Source organism: Balaenoptera musculus, chromosome X (assembly GCF_009873245.2).
Source record: "Balaenoptera musculus isolate JJ_BM4_2016_0621 chromosome X, mBalMus1.pri.v3, whole genome shotgun sequence".
Classification (NCBI taxonomy): domain Eukaryota; kingdom Metazoa; phylum Chordata; class Mammalia; order Artiodactyla; family Balaenopteridae; genus Balaenoptera; species Balaenoptera musculus.
Window position 1 is genome coordinate 72,047,463 of NC_045806.1, and position 21,570 is coordinate 72,069,032.

Sequence of the window (21,570 nt, forward strand, 5' to 3'; positions counted from 1 at the left end):
TATGCTATAAATGATAGATACATAAATATAATATGAATGATGCCAATTAAAATTTTTATACAAACAGTTTTTACCATTGTTCAATATTTCTTTAACAGGTACCACTACAATCGAAAAATATGACCTCAGGACCAACAGCTGGCTACATATTGGCACCATGAGTGGCCGTAGGCTTCAGTTTGGAGTTGCTGTTATTGATAATAAGCTCTACGTCGTGGGAGGAAGAGATGGTTTAAAAACTTTGAATACTGTGGAATGTTTTAATCCAGTTGGCAAAATCTGGACGGTGATGCCTCCCATGTCAACACATAGGCATGGCTTAGGTAAGAGCTTAACGTTACATACTTTCTAAAGAATGTACAGTTAGTAGAGCTTTTTAAAAATTAAATTAAGCTGGAATACACTAACTAATATGTATAAAATAGATAACTAATGAGAACCTGCTGTATAGCACAGGGAACTCCGCTGTAGAGTAGAAACTAACACAACGTTGTGAAACAACAATACCCCAATTAAAAATAAATAATAAAGGTCATCCATCTGAAAAATAAAATAAAATTACAATTAAATTAAGCTGCACATCACTGAGATGTAGCCAAACGCTTAGTGAAAATGTTTCCAAAATGCTGAAAAGCTTAAGCAAATGATAAAAGACTGTGAAAGTTTTTTCTTGTTTCAGATGTCATACTTGTTGTAATCCTATCTCCATTCTACCGGTATTTTAAAGGGGTCCCACTTCAGGAAGGATAAAATCTTTTAGAAGGAATATATTGTTGAAGAGCACGAAACTACAACAGCGAGTTTTTTTGTAAACTCAATTTAGAGAAAAGAACACTTGATAATGAAGAGACATTGTTTCTTTGTTTCATTGTTTCAAGGGACTAGTTTCTAGTGTCCCTTCATATAAGAAGCAAATCTATATTTAGGCAAAAGCCTTAGGATACAGTTTGAAGGCAGAAATATTTAGAAAAAACACTTTGGTTGAGAGCAGCTCTAAATTATACTTAATCCAGAGGTTCCAAAAAAATTTAAGAAGGAATGGAGACTTCTGAAACAGTGGGGAACTTTGATTCTCCTGTGTATTTGTCAAGGTATATCTTTCTTCATGCTAGACTCCATACGATTCAATAACATAGTTTCTTAAAAAAAAAAAAAGCCGAATAATTGCATTGTTCTTTAAGAACTGACTTTTACACAGATAAAGCATGCCATATCCAGGACTGGTATCGTTTGCCCCAAAATATCTGATAAATTATCTATATCAAATGATAGACTATGTAATTATTCAGCTCAGTTCTGTCAGTGTGATTTTTAGAAAACATATCTTACAGAGAAATCAGAGCAAATTGTTAAATTCTAATTGATATTACTAAAGAGACAGGAGAAGTGATGAGGGTATACCTCTGAGAGGCGGATTGAGATGGTGAAGAAGGTGAGGTGGGGAGGAACCAGTTACGTGAATTCACAGAGCAGATGAGAAGCAGAAAGGGGCTATTTATAGTATCTACTAGAACAAATTTCTAACTAAACCTCAAAAATCCCTGTCTACTTAGTTATCTCATGGGAATCTTTTTTTATCCCTATAATAAAAATCAGGAAGTAGAAAGACCTATCACAGTTAGCCTACAATTCTAAGATTTATCTAAGATTCAATATCATATCTCATCTATCACTTACATTCGAAAAATAACATTGAAATTATGCCAGAAAAAAATCATCTTCACTTTTCTATTAATTCTGAGAAAAGGTGTGTCCCACTACTTCCTTTGACTTCAGCATTACAATCATGATACCCTAACTATGCCTGAAAATTTCCTAGGGTTAAAAGACCATATTCACTTTTAAATCAAGATCAGTAAATTATTCATTAAATGATTATTTACAAAACCATTTAAGAGATAAAAACACATTTTTAAGCAGTCAGTTCCTCGCAAAATGAAACAACATCCATTGTGTGTGGCCTACCTAGGTGAGCCCTCATGCTATTTTTACCCTTTAGGCGTAGCCACACTTGAAGGACCAATGTATGCTGTTGGTGGTCATGATGGATGGAGTTATCTAAACACTGTAGAAAGATGGGACCCTGAGGGACGTCAGTGGAATTATGTGGCCAGTATGTCAACTCCTAGAAGCACCGTTGGTGTTGTCGCATTAAACAACAAGTGAGTAAACCCAAGCATGCATGCTTTTGCTCCCATTTCATGTGGTACAGCACTTCAGTGATGTGATCCACCAATCAATAAGCATTCCCAGTGACCAGGACATCCTAGTTATCGATAGTAAAAGGCCTTTGTTGGAACTCTCCCTTCATTATGATGGAAAATACTTATCTAAAATGAACATTTAATTAAATATCCTGTAGTCCTTTGCTACTCCAGTGTGGTCCTGAGACCAGTAGCATCAGCATTACCTGAGATCTATTTAGAAATGCTGAATCTTAGCCCCAGCCTAGACCCCCTGAATCAGAATAGACATTTTAACAAGAACCTCAAGTGACTTGTGTGTACATTAAATTTGAGAAGCAAACCAGTTCCAATCTTACCCTCAAGAAGCTACCATTTTTTACATTATAACTTATTCTTGACTTATCAAAACTTTGGTAAGCCTTTGTAAAAGGCCAAGTCTTTTTGTTCTTTACTACTCACCCTCCTGAGTGTTTTAGAATTACAACTAGTACCATCTTTCTGAATCTTTCCCTCTTCCTGATCGCTTGCCTATAAGAGAAGCTAATATATTGAAACCCAATGATGTTAGAGGTTTCTACGAGCTTGAATTGTTCTTCTTGCAGGTAATTATGTGCTTTCTGACAAGGAACCTTTGGAGATAATGACCAGCATATAGGAGAGACTTGAATGATGAAAAATTCAGACACCAGGATGGGTCAGTGGCAGGAGACAGCCTTGTGTGTCTGTACTGACTATGCATATGCATAAAGCCAATATCTCACCACATAATTGGGTTCAGTAGAAATTTCAATACAATTTCAATTAAAACTCAATTTCAATTTTAGCACCTTGTGCAAGGAGTAAGAAATGTCTATAGTTAAGAGGAGACCCAGACTTACAGTGTCTTAGAGCTTAAAATTCTCCTAAATCTGATTTTCTCTTGTCTAACCTGAATGATATCAGGTGACTCAGTAGCAATCTCCTACCTATTACAGAAGAAGCTGAAATCATAGAATCTGACTAATTTAATTTTATCTTTCTGACTTGCTATTGTTCACAATTGAGCATGAAGGGCAATTATAGACATATAGTTTAATAAATGTTTATCTTCTTTATTGATGCAGGATTAAATTTAAATTAGATTAAAAATACTGCTCATCAAAAGAATTGGCATTTAAAATTTATGAGAGAAATGTCATAGCCAATATATCTTTCTAGGAAAAAAATCTGGTTTCTAGGTTTTTTTCTATTCCCTTAGTTACTTATTAAATTAATATCTTCTTAGTTACAATTTTTTTACACTAAATAAAATAGTTCATAGAAAACAACAGGGATTCTAATGCTAGGCAATTAAACCTAGCTAAAATTGTAAGGTTGCCATAGTTGGGTTTTGGAAACATCTTACCTTTCTTTAAAAATGTTTAGCTTTATTGAGGTTTAACTGACAAATACTACCAACAATTCTGATATCTCCCTTCTTCCTCTGTACTTCATTTCCAATGGGATCCTTTAATCTATTATATTATGTCAAAGTAACTTTCACAAAAATGATGAAACAGAGAGGTTTAGGGTAAGGTAGACCTTAACAAATGCCTTTAGGTAACTATCCATTCACAAATTCAGGCCATTCACTGTAAAATACTAAGGGAGTAGAATACACAGTTCAATGCTTTGCACAAGGTTCTGTCACTTTCATTCTATGCACAAATTTACACACACACACACACACACACACTTCTGTCTTTTTTCTAGGCTATATGCTATTGGTGGACGTGATGGAAGTTCCTGCCTCAAATCTATGGAATACTTTGACCCACATACTAACAAATGGAGTCTGTGTGCTCCAATGTCCAAAAGACGTGGAGGTGTGGGAGTTGCAACATACAATGGATTCTTATATGTTGTTGGGGGTCATGATGCCCCTGCTTCTAACCATTGCTCCAGACTTTCTGACTGTGTGGAACGGTAAAATATTCCTTTTTATTCATGTATTTATTTGGTCATTTTTTTTTTCAGAAATAAGAAGGATTTTTAAGCTACCAGAAAGTAGTCTTCCAAATAAGTATTAATTCTTACAGAGGTATAATCCTTTGTAAAGTTGTACACTTACTCCTAGGCTCGAAATGTTGTGAAGAAATCCTCCTTATGTGTTCCAGATTCATCATAAGAAATGTATAAAAAGAATATGTTGTTTTATCATTTGATAGTCACCCTATAAAATGAGACAAAAGAAATGTAAGAATAAATAAATTTTATTACAAGCTATATCATTCAACTATTCACCAGCTCAAATCAAAATAACTTTACTGTTTTGAAAACAAAATCAATCCTCAAAGGATGAAGGCTTATCACTACAAAATAAACTGAAAGAATTCCCAAAGAGAGGTGTTAATAATGTTCTGAACAATGACTCTATTTCATTAAGTATTTAATTTCCCAAAGGTAACTTCTTTGAATGGGAGACATTCATCTGGACAAACAAAGTGCACTGTGTTTTTTAAAATGTCAGTCATATTACTTTGTTGTTTTACCATTCATGTTCCCTTTCAAGACAGAAAAATATATATCTATATGCACAAACATAACAGTTGATAATATTAACCACATCCAAGTGACAAATTTACAGTCAGTAAGGTTATCAGAATTCAGAAGACAGAGATCAATACAAATGGAGTCCTCAAGGGAAATTCATGAACTAGTTAGAATTTGTACTTTGTAGGCATAAAAAAGAATGGAGGGAATTTCAGGTCTAGGAAAAAGCACAGCCAAAACCCTGAATATAAAGGAGAAAACTTCATAGATATGAGCAGAGACTTTAGGTTGAAACAATTTGGAAGAGCAATTCAAAAACACAATTAAGCACCAGATTTTTTGATAGCCTGAAATGTCAAGGTGGAAACTTTTGGATTTCATCTTGTAGGCAAAAGGATAATTAAATTTGGAGAAATGGAATATCACAAAGAAAATAATTTGGGGGAAATTGATTTAACAGTGATATGTAGGATATAATGTAGGGAAAAAAGACTAAAGGAAAGAATACGAATATTATTTTTCTTCTGAAAAGCATAATTGATGATGCCAATACTTCGTTTCTTATAGGGAGTAATTGATTTATGATAGACTTTTTCTTTTTTTTTTCTGTTTTTTTTAAAGTTTAATCCTAAGTGACCAGCTCCCTGCTACTCAGTGTATATCTGGAATGTTTTTCCTGAGATTGGATCGTAAGAGATGCAAACAAATTTTATTTTAACATTATGCAAAACATAAAAGAGTTCAATTACTGTCTCAATATATAATATATTATAGTCAAATATATGTCACACTGAGATTATCCATATCAGTTTTCCCCAAAGTTAGCAAAGTAGTATTTGATCACCTCTTCATTATGCTAGATATTTTTAGTGTGGCAAAATATACATCACATAAAACTTACACTTTTAACCATTTTTAACTGCACAATTCAGTGGCATGAAATACATTTACATTGTTGTGAAAACATTACCATCATCCATCTCCAGAAATATTTTTCATTTCCTCAAGCAGAAACTCCATCCTTATTAAAAAATAAATGCCCATTCTTCCCACACCACAGTCACTGGCAGCCACCATTTTACTTTCCCTTTCTATGAATTTCATAATTCTAGGTACCTCATAAAAGTGGAATAATAAATAATCCTTTTGTGTCTGGCTTATTTTACTTAGCCTAGCAATAATTTTTCAAGGCTCATCCATGTTATAGCATTTATCCAAATTTCCTTTCCTTTTAAATCTGAAAAAATATTATATTATATGCACATACCACATCATTTTCTTTATCCATTCATTTGTCAATGCACAATTGTGTTGCTTCACCTTTTGGCTACTGTGAATAATGCTGCTAGGATATAGGTGTACAAATATCTGTTTAAGCCTTTGCTTTCAATTCTTTTGGGTATATACACAGAAGTAGAGTTGCTTTATCATATGGCAATTCTATTTTTAAATGTTTTTTTTTAACATCTTCATTGGAGTATAACCACTTACAGCGGTGTGTTAGTTTCTGCTGTATAACAAAGTCAATCAGCTATTCGTATACATATATCCCCATATCCCTTCCCTCTTGCATCTCCCTCCCACACTCCCTAGCCAATCCCTCTAGGGGGTCACAAAGCACCAAGCTAATTTCCCTGTGCTATGCAGCTTCTTCCCACTAGCTATCTATTTTACATTTGGTAGTGTATATATGTCCATGCCACTCTCTCACTGTGTCCCAGCTTACCTTCCCCTCCCCGTGTCCTCAAGTCCATTCTCTACATCTGCATCTTTATTCCTGTCCTGCCCTTAGGTTCTTCAGAACCTTTTTTTTTTTTTTTTTTTTTTAGTTTCCATATATATGTGTTAGCATACGGTATTTGTTTTTCTCTTTCTGACTTACTTCACTCTGTATGACAGACTCTAGGTCCATCCACCTCACTACAAATAACTCAATTTCATTTCATTTTATGGCTGAGTAATATTCCATTGTATATATGTACCACATCTGCTTTATCTATTCATCTGTCAATGGACACTTAGGTTGCTTCCATGTACTGGCTATTGTAAATAGTGCTGCAATTAACAGTGTGATACATGACCCTTTTAATTATGGATTTCTTAGGGTATATGCCCAGTAGTGGGATTGCTTGGTTATATGGTAGTTCTATTTTTAGTTTTATAAGGAACCTCCATATTGTTCTCCATAGTGGCTTTATCAATTTACATTCCCACCAACAGTGCAAGAGGGTACCCTTTTCTCCACACCCTCTCCAGCATTTATTGCTTGTAGATTTTTTGATGATGGCCATTCTGACTTGTGTGAGGTGGTAACTCATTATAGTTTTGATTTGCATTTCTCTAATTATCAGTGATGTTGAGTATCCTTTCATGTGTTTGTCGGCAATCTGTATAACTTCTTTGGAGAAATGTCTATTTAGGTCTTCTGCCCATTTTTGGATTGGGTTGTTTGTTTTTTTGACATTGAGTTGCATGAGCTTCTTGTATATTTTGGAAATTAATCTTTTGTCAGTTGCTTCATTTCCAAATATTTTCTCCCATTCAGAGGGTTGTCTTTTCATCTGGTTTATGGTTTCCTTTGCTGTGCAAAAGCTTTTAAGTTTCATTAGGTCCCATTTGCTTCTTTTTATTTTTATTTCCATTTCTCTAGGAGGTGGGGCAAAAAGGATCTTGCTGTGATTTATGTCATAGAGTGTTCAGCCTATGTTTTCCTCTAAGAGTTTGATAGTGTCTAGCCTATAAACATTTAGGTCTTTGATCCATTTTGGGTTTATTTTTGTGTATGGTGTTAGGGAGTGTTCTAATTTCATTCTTTTACATGTAGCTGTCCAATTTTCCCAGCAAAACTTATTGAAGAGGCTGTCTTTTCTCCATTGTATAATCTTGCCTCCTTTACCAAAGATATGGTGTCCATATGTGCGTAGATTTATCTTTGGGCTTTCTATCCAGTTCTATTGACCTATATTTCTGTTTTTGTGCCAGTATCATACTGTATTGATTACTGTAACTTTGTAGTGTAGTCTGAAGTCAGGGAGCCTGATTCCTCCAGCTCCATTTTTCTTTCTCAAGATTGCTTTGGCTATTCGGGATCTCTTGTGTTTCCATACAGATTTTGAAATTTTTTGTTCTAGTTCTGTGAAAAATGCCATTGGTAGCTTGATAGGGATTGCATTGAATCTGTAGATTGCTTTGGGTAGTAAAATCATTTTCACAGTGTTGATTCTTCCAATCCAAGAACAAGGTATATCTCTCTATCTGTTTGTATCATCTTTAATTTCTTTCAGCAAAGTCTTATAGTTTTCTGCATACAGGTCTTCTGTCTCCTTAGGTAGGTTTATTCCTAGGTATTTTATTCTTTTTGTTACACTGGTAAATGGGAGTGTTTCCTTAAATTCTCTTTCAGATTTTTCATCATTAGTGTATGGGATTGCAAGAGATTTCTGCGCATAAATTTTGTATCCTGCTACTTTACCAAATTCATTGATGAGCTCTATTAGTTTTGTGGTAACATGTTTAGGATTATCTATGTATAGTGTCATGTCATCTGCAAACAGTGACAGTTTTACTTCTTCTTTTCACATTTGGATTCTTTTTATTTCTTTTTCTTCTCTGATTGCTGTGGCTAAAACTTCCAAAACTATGTTGAATAATAGTCGTGAGAGTGTGCAACCTTGTCTTGTTTCGGATCTTAGTAGAAATGTTTTCTGTTTTTCACCACTGAGAATGATGTTGGCTGTGGGTTTGTCATATATAGCCTTTATTATGTTGGGGTAAATTCCCTCTATGCCTACTTTCTTGAGGGTTTTTATCATGAACGGGAGATGAATTTTGTCGAAAACTTTTTCTGCATCTGTTGAGATGATCATATGATTTTTATCCTTCAATTTGTTAATATGAGTAGCACATTGATTGATTTGCATATATTGAAGAATCCTTGCATTCCTGGGATAAACCCCACTTAATCATGGTGTATGATCTTTTTAATGTGCTGTTGGATTCTGTTTGCTAGTATTTTGTTGAGGATTTTTGCATCTATGTTCATCAGTGATATTGGCCTGTAAATTCCTTTTTTTGTGAAATCTTTTTCTGGTTTTGGTATCAGGATGATGGTGGTTTCGTAGAATGTGTTTGGGAGTGTTCTTCCCACTGCTATATTTTGGAAGAGTTTGAGAAAGATAGGTGTTAGCTCTTCTCTAAATGTTTGATAGAATTTGTCTGTGAAGCCATCTGGTGCTGAGCTTTTGTTTGTTGGAAGATTTTTAATCAGAGTTTCCATTTCAGTGCTTGTAATTGATCTGATTATATTTTCTATTTCTTCCTGGTTCAGTCTCGGAAAGTTGTGCTTTTCAAAAATTTGTCCATTTCTTCCAAGTTGTCCATTTTATTGGCATACAGTTGCTTGTAGTGACCTCTCTTGATCCTTTGTATGTCTACAGTGTCATTTGTTACTTCTCCTTTTTCATTTCTAATTCTGTTGATTTGAGTCTTCTCCCTTATTTTCTTGATGAGCCTGGCTAATGGTTTATCAATTTTATTTATCTTCTCAAAGAATCAGCTTTTAGTCTTATTAAACTTTGCTATTGTTTCTTTCATTTCTTCTTCATTTATTTCTGTTCTGATTATTATGATTTCTTTCCTTCTGCTAACTTTGGATTTTCTTTGTTCTTCTTTCTCTAATTGCTTTAGGTGTAAGGTTAGGGGGTTTTTTTGAGATTTTTTTGTTTCTTAAGGTAGGATTTTATTGCGATAAACTTCCCTCTTAGAACTGCTTTTGCTGCGTCCCGTAGGTTTGGGGTCATCGTGTTTTCATTGTCATTTGTTTCTAGGTAGTTTTTGATTTCCTCTTTGATTTCTTCACTGATCTCTTGGTTATTTAGCAGTGTATTGTTTAGTCTCCATGTGTTTGCATTTTTTACAGTATTTTTCCTGTAATTGATATCTAGTCTCATAGCGTTGTGGTCAGAAAAGATACCTGATACGATTTAAATTTTCTTAAATTTACCAAGGCTTAATTTGTGATTCAAGATATGATCTATCCTGGGGAATGTTTCATGAGCACTTGAGAAGAAAGTGTATTCTGTTGTTTTTGTATGGAATGTCCTATAAATATCAATTAAGTCCATCTTGTTTAATGTGTCATTTAAAGTGTTTCCTTATTTATTTCCATTTTGTATGATCTGTCCATTGGTGCAAGTGGGGTGTTAAAATCCTGTACTATAATTGTGTTACTGTTGATTTCCCCTTTTATGGCTATTAACTTTGGCCTTATGTATTGAGGTGTTCCTGTTTGGGACATAAATATATACAATTGTTATACCTTCTTCTTGGATTGATCCCTTGATCATTATTTAGTGTCCTTCTTTGTCTCTTGTAGCAGTCTTTATTTTAAAGTCTATTTTGTCTGATATAAGAATTGCTACTCCAGCTTTTTTTGCTTTCCATTTGCATGGAATAACTTTTTCCATCCCCACAGTTTCAGTCTGTATGTGTCCCTAGGTCTGAAGTGGGTCCCTTTTAGACAGCATATATACAGGTCTGGTTTTTGTATCTATTTAGCCAGTCTGTCTTTTAGTGTGAGTATTTAATCCATTTATATTTAAGGTAATTATCAATATGTATGTTCCTATTACCATTTTCTTAATTGTTTTGGGTTTGTTATTGTAGGTCTTTTCCTTCTTTTGTGTTTCCCACTTACAGAAGTTCCTTTAGCATTTGTTGTAAAGCTGGTTTGGTGGTGCTGAATTCTCTTAACTTTTGCTTGTCTGTAAAGGTTTTAACTTTCTGTCAAATCTGAATGAGATCCTTGCTGGGTAGAGAAATCTTGGTTGTAGGTTTTTCCCTTTCATCACTTTGAATATATCCTGCCCCTGCTTTCTGGCTTGCAGTGTTTCTGGTGAATGTTCAGCTGTTAACCTTATGGGGATTCCCTTGTATGTTATTTGTTGCTTTTCCCTTGCTGCTTTTAATATTTTTTCTTTGTATTTAATTTTTGATAGTTTGATTAATATGTGTCTTGGTGTGTTTCTCCTTGGATTTATCCTGTATGGGTCTCTCTACCCTTCCTGGACTTTATTGACTATTTCCTTTCCCATATTAGGGAAGTTTTCAACTATAATCTCTTCAAATATTTTTTCATTCCCTTTCTTTGTTTCTTCTTCTTCTGGGACCCCTATAATTTGAATATTGGTGTGTTTAACATTGTCCCAGCAGTCTCTGAGACTGTCCTCAATTCTTTTCATTCTTTTTTCTTTATTCTGCTCTATGATAGTTATTTTCACTCTCTTAACTTCCAGTCACTTATCCGTTCTTCTGCCTCAGTTATTCTCCTTCTAGAGAATTTTTAATTTCATTTATTGTGTGGTTCATCATTGTTTGTTCACTCTTTAGTTCTTCTAGGTCCTTGTTAAATGTTTCTTGTGTTTTCTCCATTCTATTTCCAAGATTTTGCATCATCTTTACTATCATTACTCTGAATTCTTTTTCAAGTAGACTGCCTATTTCTTCTTCATTTGTTTGGTCTGGTGGGTGTTTACCTTGCTCATTCATCTGCTGCGTATTTCTCTGTCTTCCTATTTTGCTTAACTTACTGTGTTTGGGGTCTCCTTTTTTCTGGCTGCAAGTTCATAGTTCCCATTGTTTTTGGTGTCTGCCCCCTATGGGTAAGGTTGGTTCTGTGGCTTGTGTTGGCTTCCTGGTGGTAGGGACTGGTGCTTGTGTTCTGGTGGTGGGCCTGGATCTTGGCTTTCTGGTGGGCAGGGCTGCATCTGGTGGTGTGTTTTGTGGTATCTGTGAACTTAGTATGATTTTAGGCAGACTGTCTGCAAATGGGTTGTGTTGTGTTCCTGTCTTGCTAGTTGTTTGGCATGGTGTGTCTAGCACTGGAGCTTGCTGGTCGTTGACTGGAGCTGGATCTTAGCGTTGAGATGGAGATCTCTGGGAGAGCTTTCACCATTTGATATTACATGCAGTCAAGAGGTTTCTGGTGGACCAATGTCCTGAACTCAGCTCTCTCACCTCAGACTCTCAGGCCTGACACCTGGCCAGAGCACCAAGACTCTGTCAGCCACACGGCTCAGAAGAACATGTAGAAAAAAAAGAAAGAAAGAAAAAAATAAAATAAAGTTATTAAAATAAAAAATTTTTAAAATTATTAAAATAAAAATAGTAAAAACAGTTTAATAAAAAAATATAAGAGAGCAACCAAAGCAATCAACAAATCCACCAATGATTACAAGCACTAAAATCTATACCAATGTAAACATGAAATCAGAAACTATTCAGTCACATACAGCAAACCCAAAGTCAACAGTTACTCCCAAAGTCCACTGCCTCAATTTTGGGATGATTCATTGTCTATTCAGGTATTCCACAGATGCAGGGTACATCAATTTGATTGTGGAGATATAATCCGCTACTCCTGAGGCTGCACAGAGAAATTTCCCTTTCACTTCTTTGTTTGCACAGCTGCTGGTGTTCAGCTTTGGATTTGGCCCCGCCTCTGCATGTAAGTCACCCTCGGGCATCTGTTTTTCATGCAGACAGGAGCGAGTTAAAGGGAGCAGCTGATTAGGGGACTCTGACTCACTCAGGCAGCGGGAGTGAGGGGTATGGAATGCAGTGTGAGCCTGCAGTGGCAGAGGCCAGCGTGATATTGCAACAGACTGGGGCATGCCGTGTGTTCTCCCAGGGAAGTTGTCCCTGGATCACGGGATTTTGGCAGTGGTGGGCTGCACAGGCTCCTGGGAGGGGAAGTGTGGATAGTGACCTATGCTTGCACACTGGCTTCTTGTTGGCTGCAGCATGTTGTTCATCTTTCATGTACTTACTGATAGTTTGTCTGGTTTATTTTATCCATTATTGAAAGTGGGAAGTCAAATTCTCCTACTATTACTGTAGAACTATTTCTTCTTACTCTTCCCCCACCTCCTCCTCCTCCCTTTCTTCTTCTTCTTCTCCTTCTCCTTCTCCTCCTCCTCCTCCTCCTCCTCCTCCTTCTTCTTCTTCCTCTTCTTCTTCTTCTTTTTCTTCTTCTTCTGCTTTTTCCCCTAAAATGCATATATTGACCCACTTGATGTTGTCTCAGAGGTCCCTTAAACTCTGTTGACTTTTCTTCATTCTTTTCACTCAGACTTGATAATTTCAAAAAACTTGTCTTCAAGTTCACTTATTCTTTCTTCTGCCTGCTTCAGTCTCCAGTGGAAAATTCTAGTGAGTTTTTTAATTCAGTCATTTCATTTTTCAGCACCAGAATTTCTATTTTTTCTTCTTTATAATTTATTTCCTTTATTGATCTTCTAATTTTGTTCATTTATCATTTTTCTGATTTCTTTTAGTTCTTTGCCTGTTCTTCTTTTCACTCTTTGAGAATATATAAGACAGTTGCTTAAATGTCTTTTTCTTGTTACACAGATGCCTGTGTTTCTACAGGGATGGTTTTGGAGGTTTACTTTGTTCTTTTGAGTGAAATTCATTTTCTTGTTTATTTGTATGCTTTGTGGTCTTTTGTTGAAAACTGGCCATTTGAAATAACAGATACCTTTCCCAGTCCTTGCAGATTGACTCCATGCATAGGAAGACTATCGTTATTTAATCACTAATTATGTCCTATGCTTGGGATAAGCCCAGCTTGAAGGCTTGAGGTCTTCTCAAACCTTTACTGGGTTTGTTTCCTGGGCCTGTGTGTGTGTGTGTGTGTGTGTGTGTGTGTGTGTGTGTTGATTCTCTGTATACATGGCTGCTTTTAAATGCCTTAACTTCCTTAAGATTCTCAGCCCTGCTGCCTTTCAGAGCCTTAGCTATTCTACTGGAGTAATCAGTAATCTCTCGTAGTATCAATAATCTCTTGTCCCAGTTGTCTATGCATCTGTAATCTCCCGACAGCTTTCATGAACCATGTACAGTACTTCCCATGGCTTTTCCTAGCCTGAAATCTGAGCTGTCCCACTTTTGACTGTCTGAGCTCTGAGTTAGGTAACACAGAAGATAATCCCTTTGGCAACAACTGAGACAGGTTGTGTTGCTGCATATTAGCTCTGCTCTTTTCTCTCTGGTTCAAGGAAAGGAACTGGGGCTGGGCCACTACTTTCTCCAATCCATGCCATGCCTTTCTAGGAGGGGGTGGGGCCAGAGAAAGTAAAAAATTTCACAAAATTGCTTACATCTTTTTCTTGACTGAGCTGGCATTTGGTTGCTGTGGGTCTTTGACTGATTTCCAGAACTCCTACAAAGTTATTTTTGCCAGTCTCTACTTGTTTATTTAATATTTTTGTGACAGAATAAGATCCTAGAGCTTCCTAGTCTACCATCTTGCTGACATCACTCCCTACTGATGCAGCATTAACAAGATAAAAACTACATGAAAATCACCTTGACTTACCTGTATATTTAAAAGATAAAGCTGAATTTGCTCTGCCCTTTATTTATATCCAGAAGCACAATAATGAAATTATATGTAATTATAAATAGAAAAGATCTTGAAAATCTAGTATATCCCTATCACCCTACAGAAGTGGCAGTTGAACCCCTCTATTGTTAAATGACAAATAGTGGCTAAAGGATTTTTTTCATATAACTGGAGTTTTTAAAAGTTTGGAAACCAGTCATATTTGACTTTCCATTTCATTATAAAACTAAAAGTTCACTATTCTACACTCAGCATTATTGATAGAATTAAACATCAAGCCACTATTTTCTACTTTTATAGATACAGAATTTCATCATGTGTACAAACTTTTAAGCATTTACTCTGTGCTTGTGTGTGTATAACTGATGGGAATCATGTTTCCCTTTTAGAAAGGCCAAAGGAATACAATAGACTCAATACTTGTTAAAGTTCACTGTAAGAAGTCGAAAAAGGATAGATTCTATTGAAATTTCAAATTGCTTAGATAATTTATTGATGCCCTCCATAGACCACAAAAAATTACAGACAACACACAATTCACAAAAGTTTAGGCCCACCTGTCTAATGAATGTATACATACTCTCAAAAAACTGATACTTGTATTCAAAAAAGGTAAGTGTAGCTTTCATTTTAAAAAAGGGTATGTAGGCATTGAATTCTATTCTTATGCTTGTAAAAATATGCATATTTCTATACCTAAGAATAACTGTAGCCACCTCTTTATATGAGTTGAGGGTGGAGAAGACTATATCACCTCCTATAAGCTAAACAGACAGCATCAGGAATTATTATATTTGGGAAAACTTGATCAAATGTACAAACAAATCCATGTAAAAATAATTATGCTTTCTCAAATTTCCATTAATGCCTAAACTATATTGGAGTGATAAATTCATGAGAAGCAGTGGTCAAAGAGTGATACTGATATGGAGAATTCATGTCATTCTTTACAGAAATATTAAAAGTTGTCTAGAAGGATTTTATACAAACTAATGCAATACTATAAAAATTATATCTAGTAAATAAAAAGTCATGAAGGTTTGTTACTATGAAAATCAAACCTGACTTCACAAAAATTTCATCTGAATTAAAAGTTAAATCATATAAATGTATAGACAGAGAGACAGGTAATACTCTCAGCTCTTATAATAGTAACTTTCTTATAATGAATTCAAATTAGTAAGAGATTTTCTTTCTAGAATACTGAAGTCTATGCTTTTTTTCTATTTCAGTTTTGGAGACTTTTTATTGTATCTTAGTGGCGTAAATTGTGTTGCATTTACTTGGTTCCTTGTATCTAAATGTATGGGATTAAGAAACTAGGTTTGGTCCAAAAAGAATACATTTCATAAGAAAAAAAATCTAGAATACATAAAATATTTTAATTAAATCACCTTCTTCTCTCCCATTATTATGCCAGCATTTTCCTGGCTTTACCAAGAACCCCTGAAACTGGGAAATTCTATCTTAAGACCTGAAAGAGAAATGAATTGGGCTGCGTTTTAGCACTGTAGAGTGATCACCATGAAATTAGCCTTACAATAGCTTGACGTGTCTATACCAATTTAAATAGGCATTTACACACACAACTAGGAAAATATAAACTCAGTTCATATTTTTTTGATATAGAAAATTTCATAATACAGACTACAAAATTAAATGCTTACAAACGTATCCTAATAATTAAATGTTTAACTTTATTTAATGATATAATTATATTTCCAAATATACTATTTTTAATTTTTAATGGGAAAAAGCACTTTATACATAACAAAAAATGTATAGTATACTAGTTAAAACCACTAGACTTGGAGTCAGACAGCTCTGAGTTCAAATCCCAGATCTGTTATTTACAAGTTATGTGACCTTGACCCAGTTACTTTACATCTCTAATCATCTGTTTCCTCATGAGAAAAATGGGAATAATTTTAGTATCAACCTCATAGGGTATAAAATAATAAATGTTAATGCACTTAGTGCCTTGCCTGGCACATATTATTATTTGGTTTGTATTATTTTTGTAATTAGTATTATTGTTATTACTAATATTATCCCCTTATTGGCATTTTCCTTGTAAAGATCTTGAGAAAATAACTAGTGTTAAAGTATAGTTTTTGAAAATTATGACTTTCATACAAATATAATAGTAACGTGTCAAAGAATTTTGTGTGATTCATTAATAAATGAGGTAACCCATAAGATGTTAAAATTGCTTCAAAGAATCTTTGAAGAAAAGACATAAAAACAATTAGGAATGCTGCAAAAAATTGTTAATAGATGCAAAAGCAGTTAATAACCTATAGGGAATAAAATGTAATATTTGGGGGGGGTCATCATTCGGGGTTAGAAATTAATTCTATCTCTATCAGGCAAAATTTATTTTATTGTTATGTATAGGAATCACAAGAAAACTCAGTTTTCTACAGCTTAACTTCTACACCTATAGAGTTGTAAAATAGCCTTGTCAGTTAGAAAGTCAATCAAAGATGCACACTCTGTGGAATCAGATAATCCTCATTTCCATGTCTTAGACAATATTCCTGACACTATTTTCTGGTAAAACATTGATGGCCTACTCAGTACCTTAGAAGTGTCATCCAATTAATTAAGATAATCATTTAATTTAAAGGTTTCTAAAATACATAAACTTGTGTTAGCTGGGTCAGGGATTATTATTTCTATAATGTTGACGAGAAAATTGAGGCAAAGAAGTCAAGCAAATTGTCTGTAATTACTCTAAGTGGAGGAATAAGTCCATGACTAATTCTCTTTACTTCAGTCTCCTTTTTATTTCCACTAGAATATATTTACTTATATCCAAAGTAAGGAGAAATAGAAAAGCAAAAGAGAAACAAAAGGGGAGAAATTGGGTGCTGTTTTAATTTGAAGGTGAGGTAGTGGCTAACTTTTTCTTTAATAACTGATCCTCTGTGTCTTTACAGATAACAACCAAGGTGCCATTTTTTTTTTCTTCAGAAGATTCTACATTCCCCAAACTTCTCTTGTTAATAAAGCAGTGTCCAGATAATATTAACATTAGCCAGATTTTTGAGCATTCATTATCATGCACATGCAGAAAAATCTTGGGTTTTGGATGCAAATCTATAAGGGAATCCTTCTGCAAGTCCTGGTTCACCATTCATATATGTGTGTACTGTGTTAGCTGAGCACAGCATCAATTAACAATAGCAATTGTGTTAAAGATTCAGATTAGCTAAAGCATACAGCTGTGGATTTTCTGGTTCTGCTTTTTAATATAACATCGGAATTTAAGGTGACACCCAACAATATATGGTGGATATTGAGGATATCTTAATTATTGCTGATTTCAGATATTATTAAAAATATTACTGGATGTGAGACCAAGTTCAAATGGAAGCTGGGATCAGATAATTTAGATTATGATTAAAGAGAGAAAAACAGAAATAAGATGAGTAATACAAATGTAAGGAAATTAGTAGATGGTAATAAATGAAATTTTGTAAAATAAATATTTTTCATTGGGCTTTACAAATAGGCCAATATAAAATCAGAGATAATTTCCACATATAATTATATAAGTTTTTTCTTATTGTTCACCCCTTTTAGATCTTAGTATTCTATATTGGTTTCAAATTTTAGGAAAGAATTCCTGGAGAAGATTTTAATTAATATTGCTTACTGAATTCTCTTTCATTTTGCTTACAGAATAGGTTTGGGGATAAGGAGTTAACTTCAAATTAAAATGGAAAAAAAATCCCAGGGTCCTGTGAATATAAATAAGAACTCTCATAGAGGAAAAAGAATACAACTGTGGTCATCGTAACTACAAAGAGTATTAAAACCAGGGTACTATAGTTTATAAAACAAAAAGGCAATTATATTCAGAATTACTTAACATGTGAGCTCTCATATAAACAAGATCAGGCATCTCAGATATAACGTGGATAAACAAAGAATAAGAAAAACCCATTCCAGCTAGCATACTAAATGACAGAGGGGGCATTTTCCACATAATGTTAAGATGCCAATATGTGAAATTTCCTCATAGAGAATCTGAGTACTGATCAAAGAAATGTGTGGTATTTTTAAAAGGAAATTCATTTTCACTATGCTTTGAGTGACATCTGGTGGCTGAAGAGAATTCTGTCATTTAGTTATCCTTAACGTTTATTAGTCAGATTACACTTGGTATGTATAAGGTATTTTAAATTTCTTATATTAGATAAGAGTACATTTTATTAATGTCTATTATTTTTAATTTTAACACTGTTGAACTTTCTTCTCAATTGTCTTCCTAAACCTCTTAAGGTATGATCCAAAAAATGATTCATGGTCAACTGTGGCACCTCTGAGTGTTCCTCGAGATGCTGTTGCTGTATGTCCCCTTGGAGACAAACTCTATGTGGTTGGAGGATATGATGGACATACTTATTTGAACACTGTTGAGTCATATGATGCACAGAAAGATGAATGGAAAGAGGTACTCTCATTTAAAGTATTCAAATTGATATATTTCAGGTTTTAATTTAAAAATTAAAATATGTGTTTGGAATTAATCCCATTCTCTTCCTCTCTAGGGCTGAATCAAATTCTTTTAATGAAATTTATAGCATGTGCTTTATTTACCTATAGAGAATTATTAACTGAGCTGTTTGATCATTAGCAGGATCCATCAGTACTTATATAAAGTGATGACAAGACATTCTCTTAACTTGATGGACTCATTCCTTTTATAGAAAAGTGAATCAGATTCAATAATCCAAGAGCTTTACTCTCTGACCAACTTTCTGTGTATGTATTATGACTTGAGGAGCAAAGAATAATGTCCTCACCCACAAATGTCTGCCCCTTCTTATTGGCTGGTGCCCAGGAGGAAAATCCTTCAGTCCCCTCCTTATAGAGGTTCTACAAATTACAACACTCCTAACTACTGATCAGTCATTCAAGGGACTTGGTGCACAGTAAGAGACTGGAATTTAACTCCCTCAAGAGTGCTGGTCATCTAACAGAAGAAATTTTAAGGAAAGTACAAGAAGGGGCACTGAAAGGACATCTTGGGGGTGCTAAAGGAAACTTGATGATTCTGACAGCTTTGGCAGTGATAGCTCTATACTTATTCCAAAATATCTAATGGTGTTTTGTTGATTAAATGACGGATTAATAAAATATGAAGTATGATTAACTCTTCACCATTTCCACAAACAAGCAAACCTTGTATTTGGTATCAAACGTCACCTTCCCTTATACTAACTTCATGGTGCTCTGTTTTCTACTTAGTAAGCTGGTTACTGTTCTAAATAAGTTATGTGTTAATATACTGACACCTGATAATGGGTTTCTAGCTCTTTCCTCCGATAATATGATTCATGAAGACCCTCAGAAATATTCAAGTTCTGCCATGTAGGTAGCTCTTTACAATGGTTAGGACCAGCTAGAAATGGAGGAAAACATTTAGCAAACAAGGATGTAGGTCAAATACAATAATCAAAATGTTTGTAATTTACTTTTCAGAAAATTATAGACCAGTAGCTAAGAGACCTAGATTCTATTCCAGGCATTTCACTGTTTCATTGTGTGACCTTGAAAATGGTGAAAGAGAACTAATAGATAATGAGATTATAACTACTATATGCCTAATTATTTTCATTCATTATCTTCCTTAACCCTAACAAAAACCTTGAAGAATGAGTATTATTAGCTGTAATTTTTAAAGTGAGAAAATTATCAGAGAGGTGAAATTTACCCAAGATCACCTGTTCTTCAAACTCAGGCCTACTTCATTTTAAAGACTATGCTCGTTCCACATTGGACTATTATCTGGGCTGCATTTTCCCATATCTTTATACAAGATGAAGGTTGGGCCAGAATAGCTAAGGACTTTTTCAACTCCAATATATTATGCTAAAGGCAGAGTTCATTCAAACAGCATTTCTTTCCTTGTTTTTGTTTTCTGTGTTAGGAAGTTCCTGTTAACATTGGAAGAGCTGGTGCATGTGTTGTGGTGGTGAAGCTACCATAAAGCTATCTTTATCAAAAGGAAGGAAACTGGATAATTTCAAGAAGTGGAGTAGGAAGAGGAGAGGAAGAAGAAATATGTTCTTTCCTTCAATTAGTAATCAAACATGAAAATTATTGTGTCATTTTAATATGTAGTTATAAATGCTCTCATTTGTGAAGCCAAAGCAAGTTTTCAAACATTAATTACATATAGGTGTTTAGTGTATATGTTGTTGCAGCTAATAATATAAATGAAAATCCAATAGTCTAGGTTTAGCCTCGTTACTTTAAAATGTTAAAATGTTTAAGGGAAATTGATAGTGACCAAAGTATAAAAGGTTATAAAAGCATTGGTAATTTTGAGTCTAATAAGTTAAAAACATTTTCTATTTCAAAAAAAAAAATAGGTACCCTATCATTTGGAACGTAACTAATATAAAAGAGAACATCTAAAGCTTAAATTATAAGGTTTGATTTTCAGTAAGACATCATTCTTTTATCTGAACAATATCCCAAATAGCTAAGTAATACTTCGCATTTACCAAGAAGAAAGCTTTTACTGTGGTGAGATTTTAAAAAAAAAAAGCTCATTGACATAATTTGTTATGCTGATCACAGTAGGTTAAAATTTTCACAGACTTACTCTTTTACAGTACCATTTTCCAAAGCACACATATAGATTTGGTATTCCTTAACATGTTGTCTTGTTAGATAACATTTATTTTACCAGTAAAATATTATTGTAATTCCATATACACAATCTATACAATAAAATGGTGAATATTTATCATATTGATACAAATTGTAACCTCAGCTTTCGAGTGTCAGGGCCTCACTTGTATAGACAGTAACATTCTCCTCAAACATTTCTGTGAACTCTTAAAACACCTGCCATTAAGTTAAACCAGTTTTCAAAAACAAAGCAATTTTTCAACAGCAGTAAAATCGCGATGTTCTACAATATTAACACATGGAAACACCAAAATGTTCAACATCCGTGGTTAATTCTATAATTATCTTTTATGTACCAGTACATGCTTTTCTGTCAATTTTATATTCATCCAGTAGAGAATGTTAAGGATATATGCACTACAAATGTTTTTAAATTAAAAAACAACAAAAAAGACTAGCTGGGTAGTATTTTACCTTTAAATTCTCACTTCCGTGTCCAATTATTTAAAAAAAGGGGGGGAGGGGGTTGGCCAAAAAGTTCGTTTGGGTTTTTCCATAAGATGTTATGGAAAAACCCAAACGAACTTTTTGGCCAACCCAATATTTAAGATAAAATGTTGAAAAACCTTCTTTATGAAAGTAACTTTTCAATTAAATTACGATTTTAGAATTTCTGCAATATGTCCTTTAAAATGGGCTTTGTATTGTAGTATGTGAAACCAACAAATAAAATCCAGAGATGCTTATAAAACGTACTACTACCTTTTAAGTTTTAAAAAAAGAGCAACATAGGTTGTACAAAGATATTTGTACTTTGAC

At 34.2% G+C, this 21,570-nt stretch overlaps 1 protein-coding gene across 1 annotated transcript in view; it reads left to right on the forward strand.

The window, feature by feature from the left end:
- Positions 1–21,257, forward strand: part of KLHL4 (kelch like family member 4) — a 99,362-nt gene extending 78,105 nt beyond the window's left edge. The window contains exons 7-11 of the mRNA XM_036839970.1: positions 99–323; positions 2,000–2,162; positions 3,918–4,130; positions 18,391–18,562; positions 20,042–21,257. Of these exons, the coding sequence (XP_036695865.1) occupies positions 99–323; positions 2,000–2,162; positions 3,918–4,130; positions 18,391–18,562; positions 20,042–20,101 (833 nt within the window). The 3' untranslated portion in view covers positions 20,102–21,257. The remainder of the gene's footprint in view (positions 1–98; positions 324–1,999; positions 2,163–3,917; positions 4,131–18,390; positions 18,563–20,041) is intronic.
- The last annotated feature ends 313 nt before the right edge of the window (positions 21,258–21,570 follow it).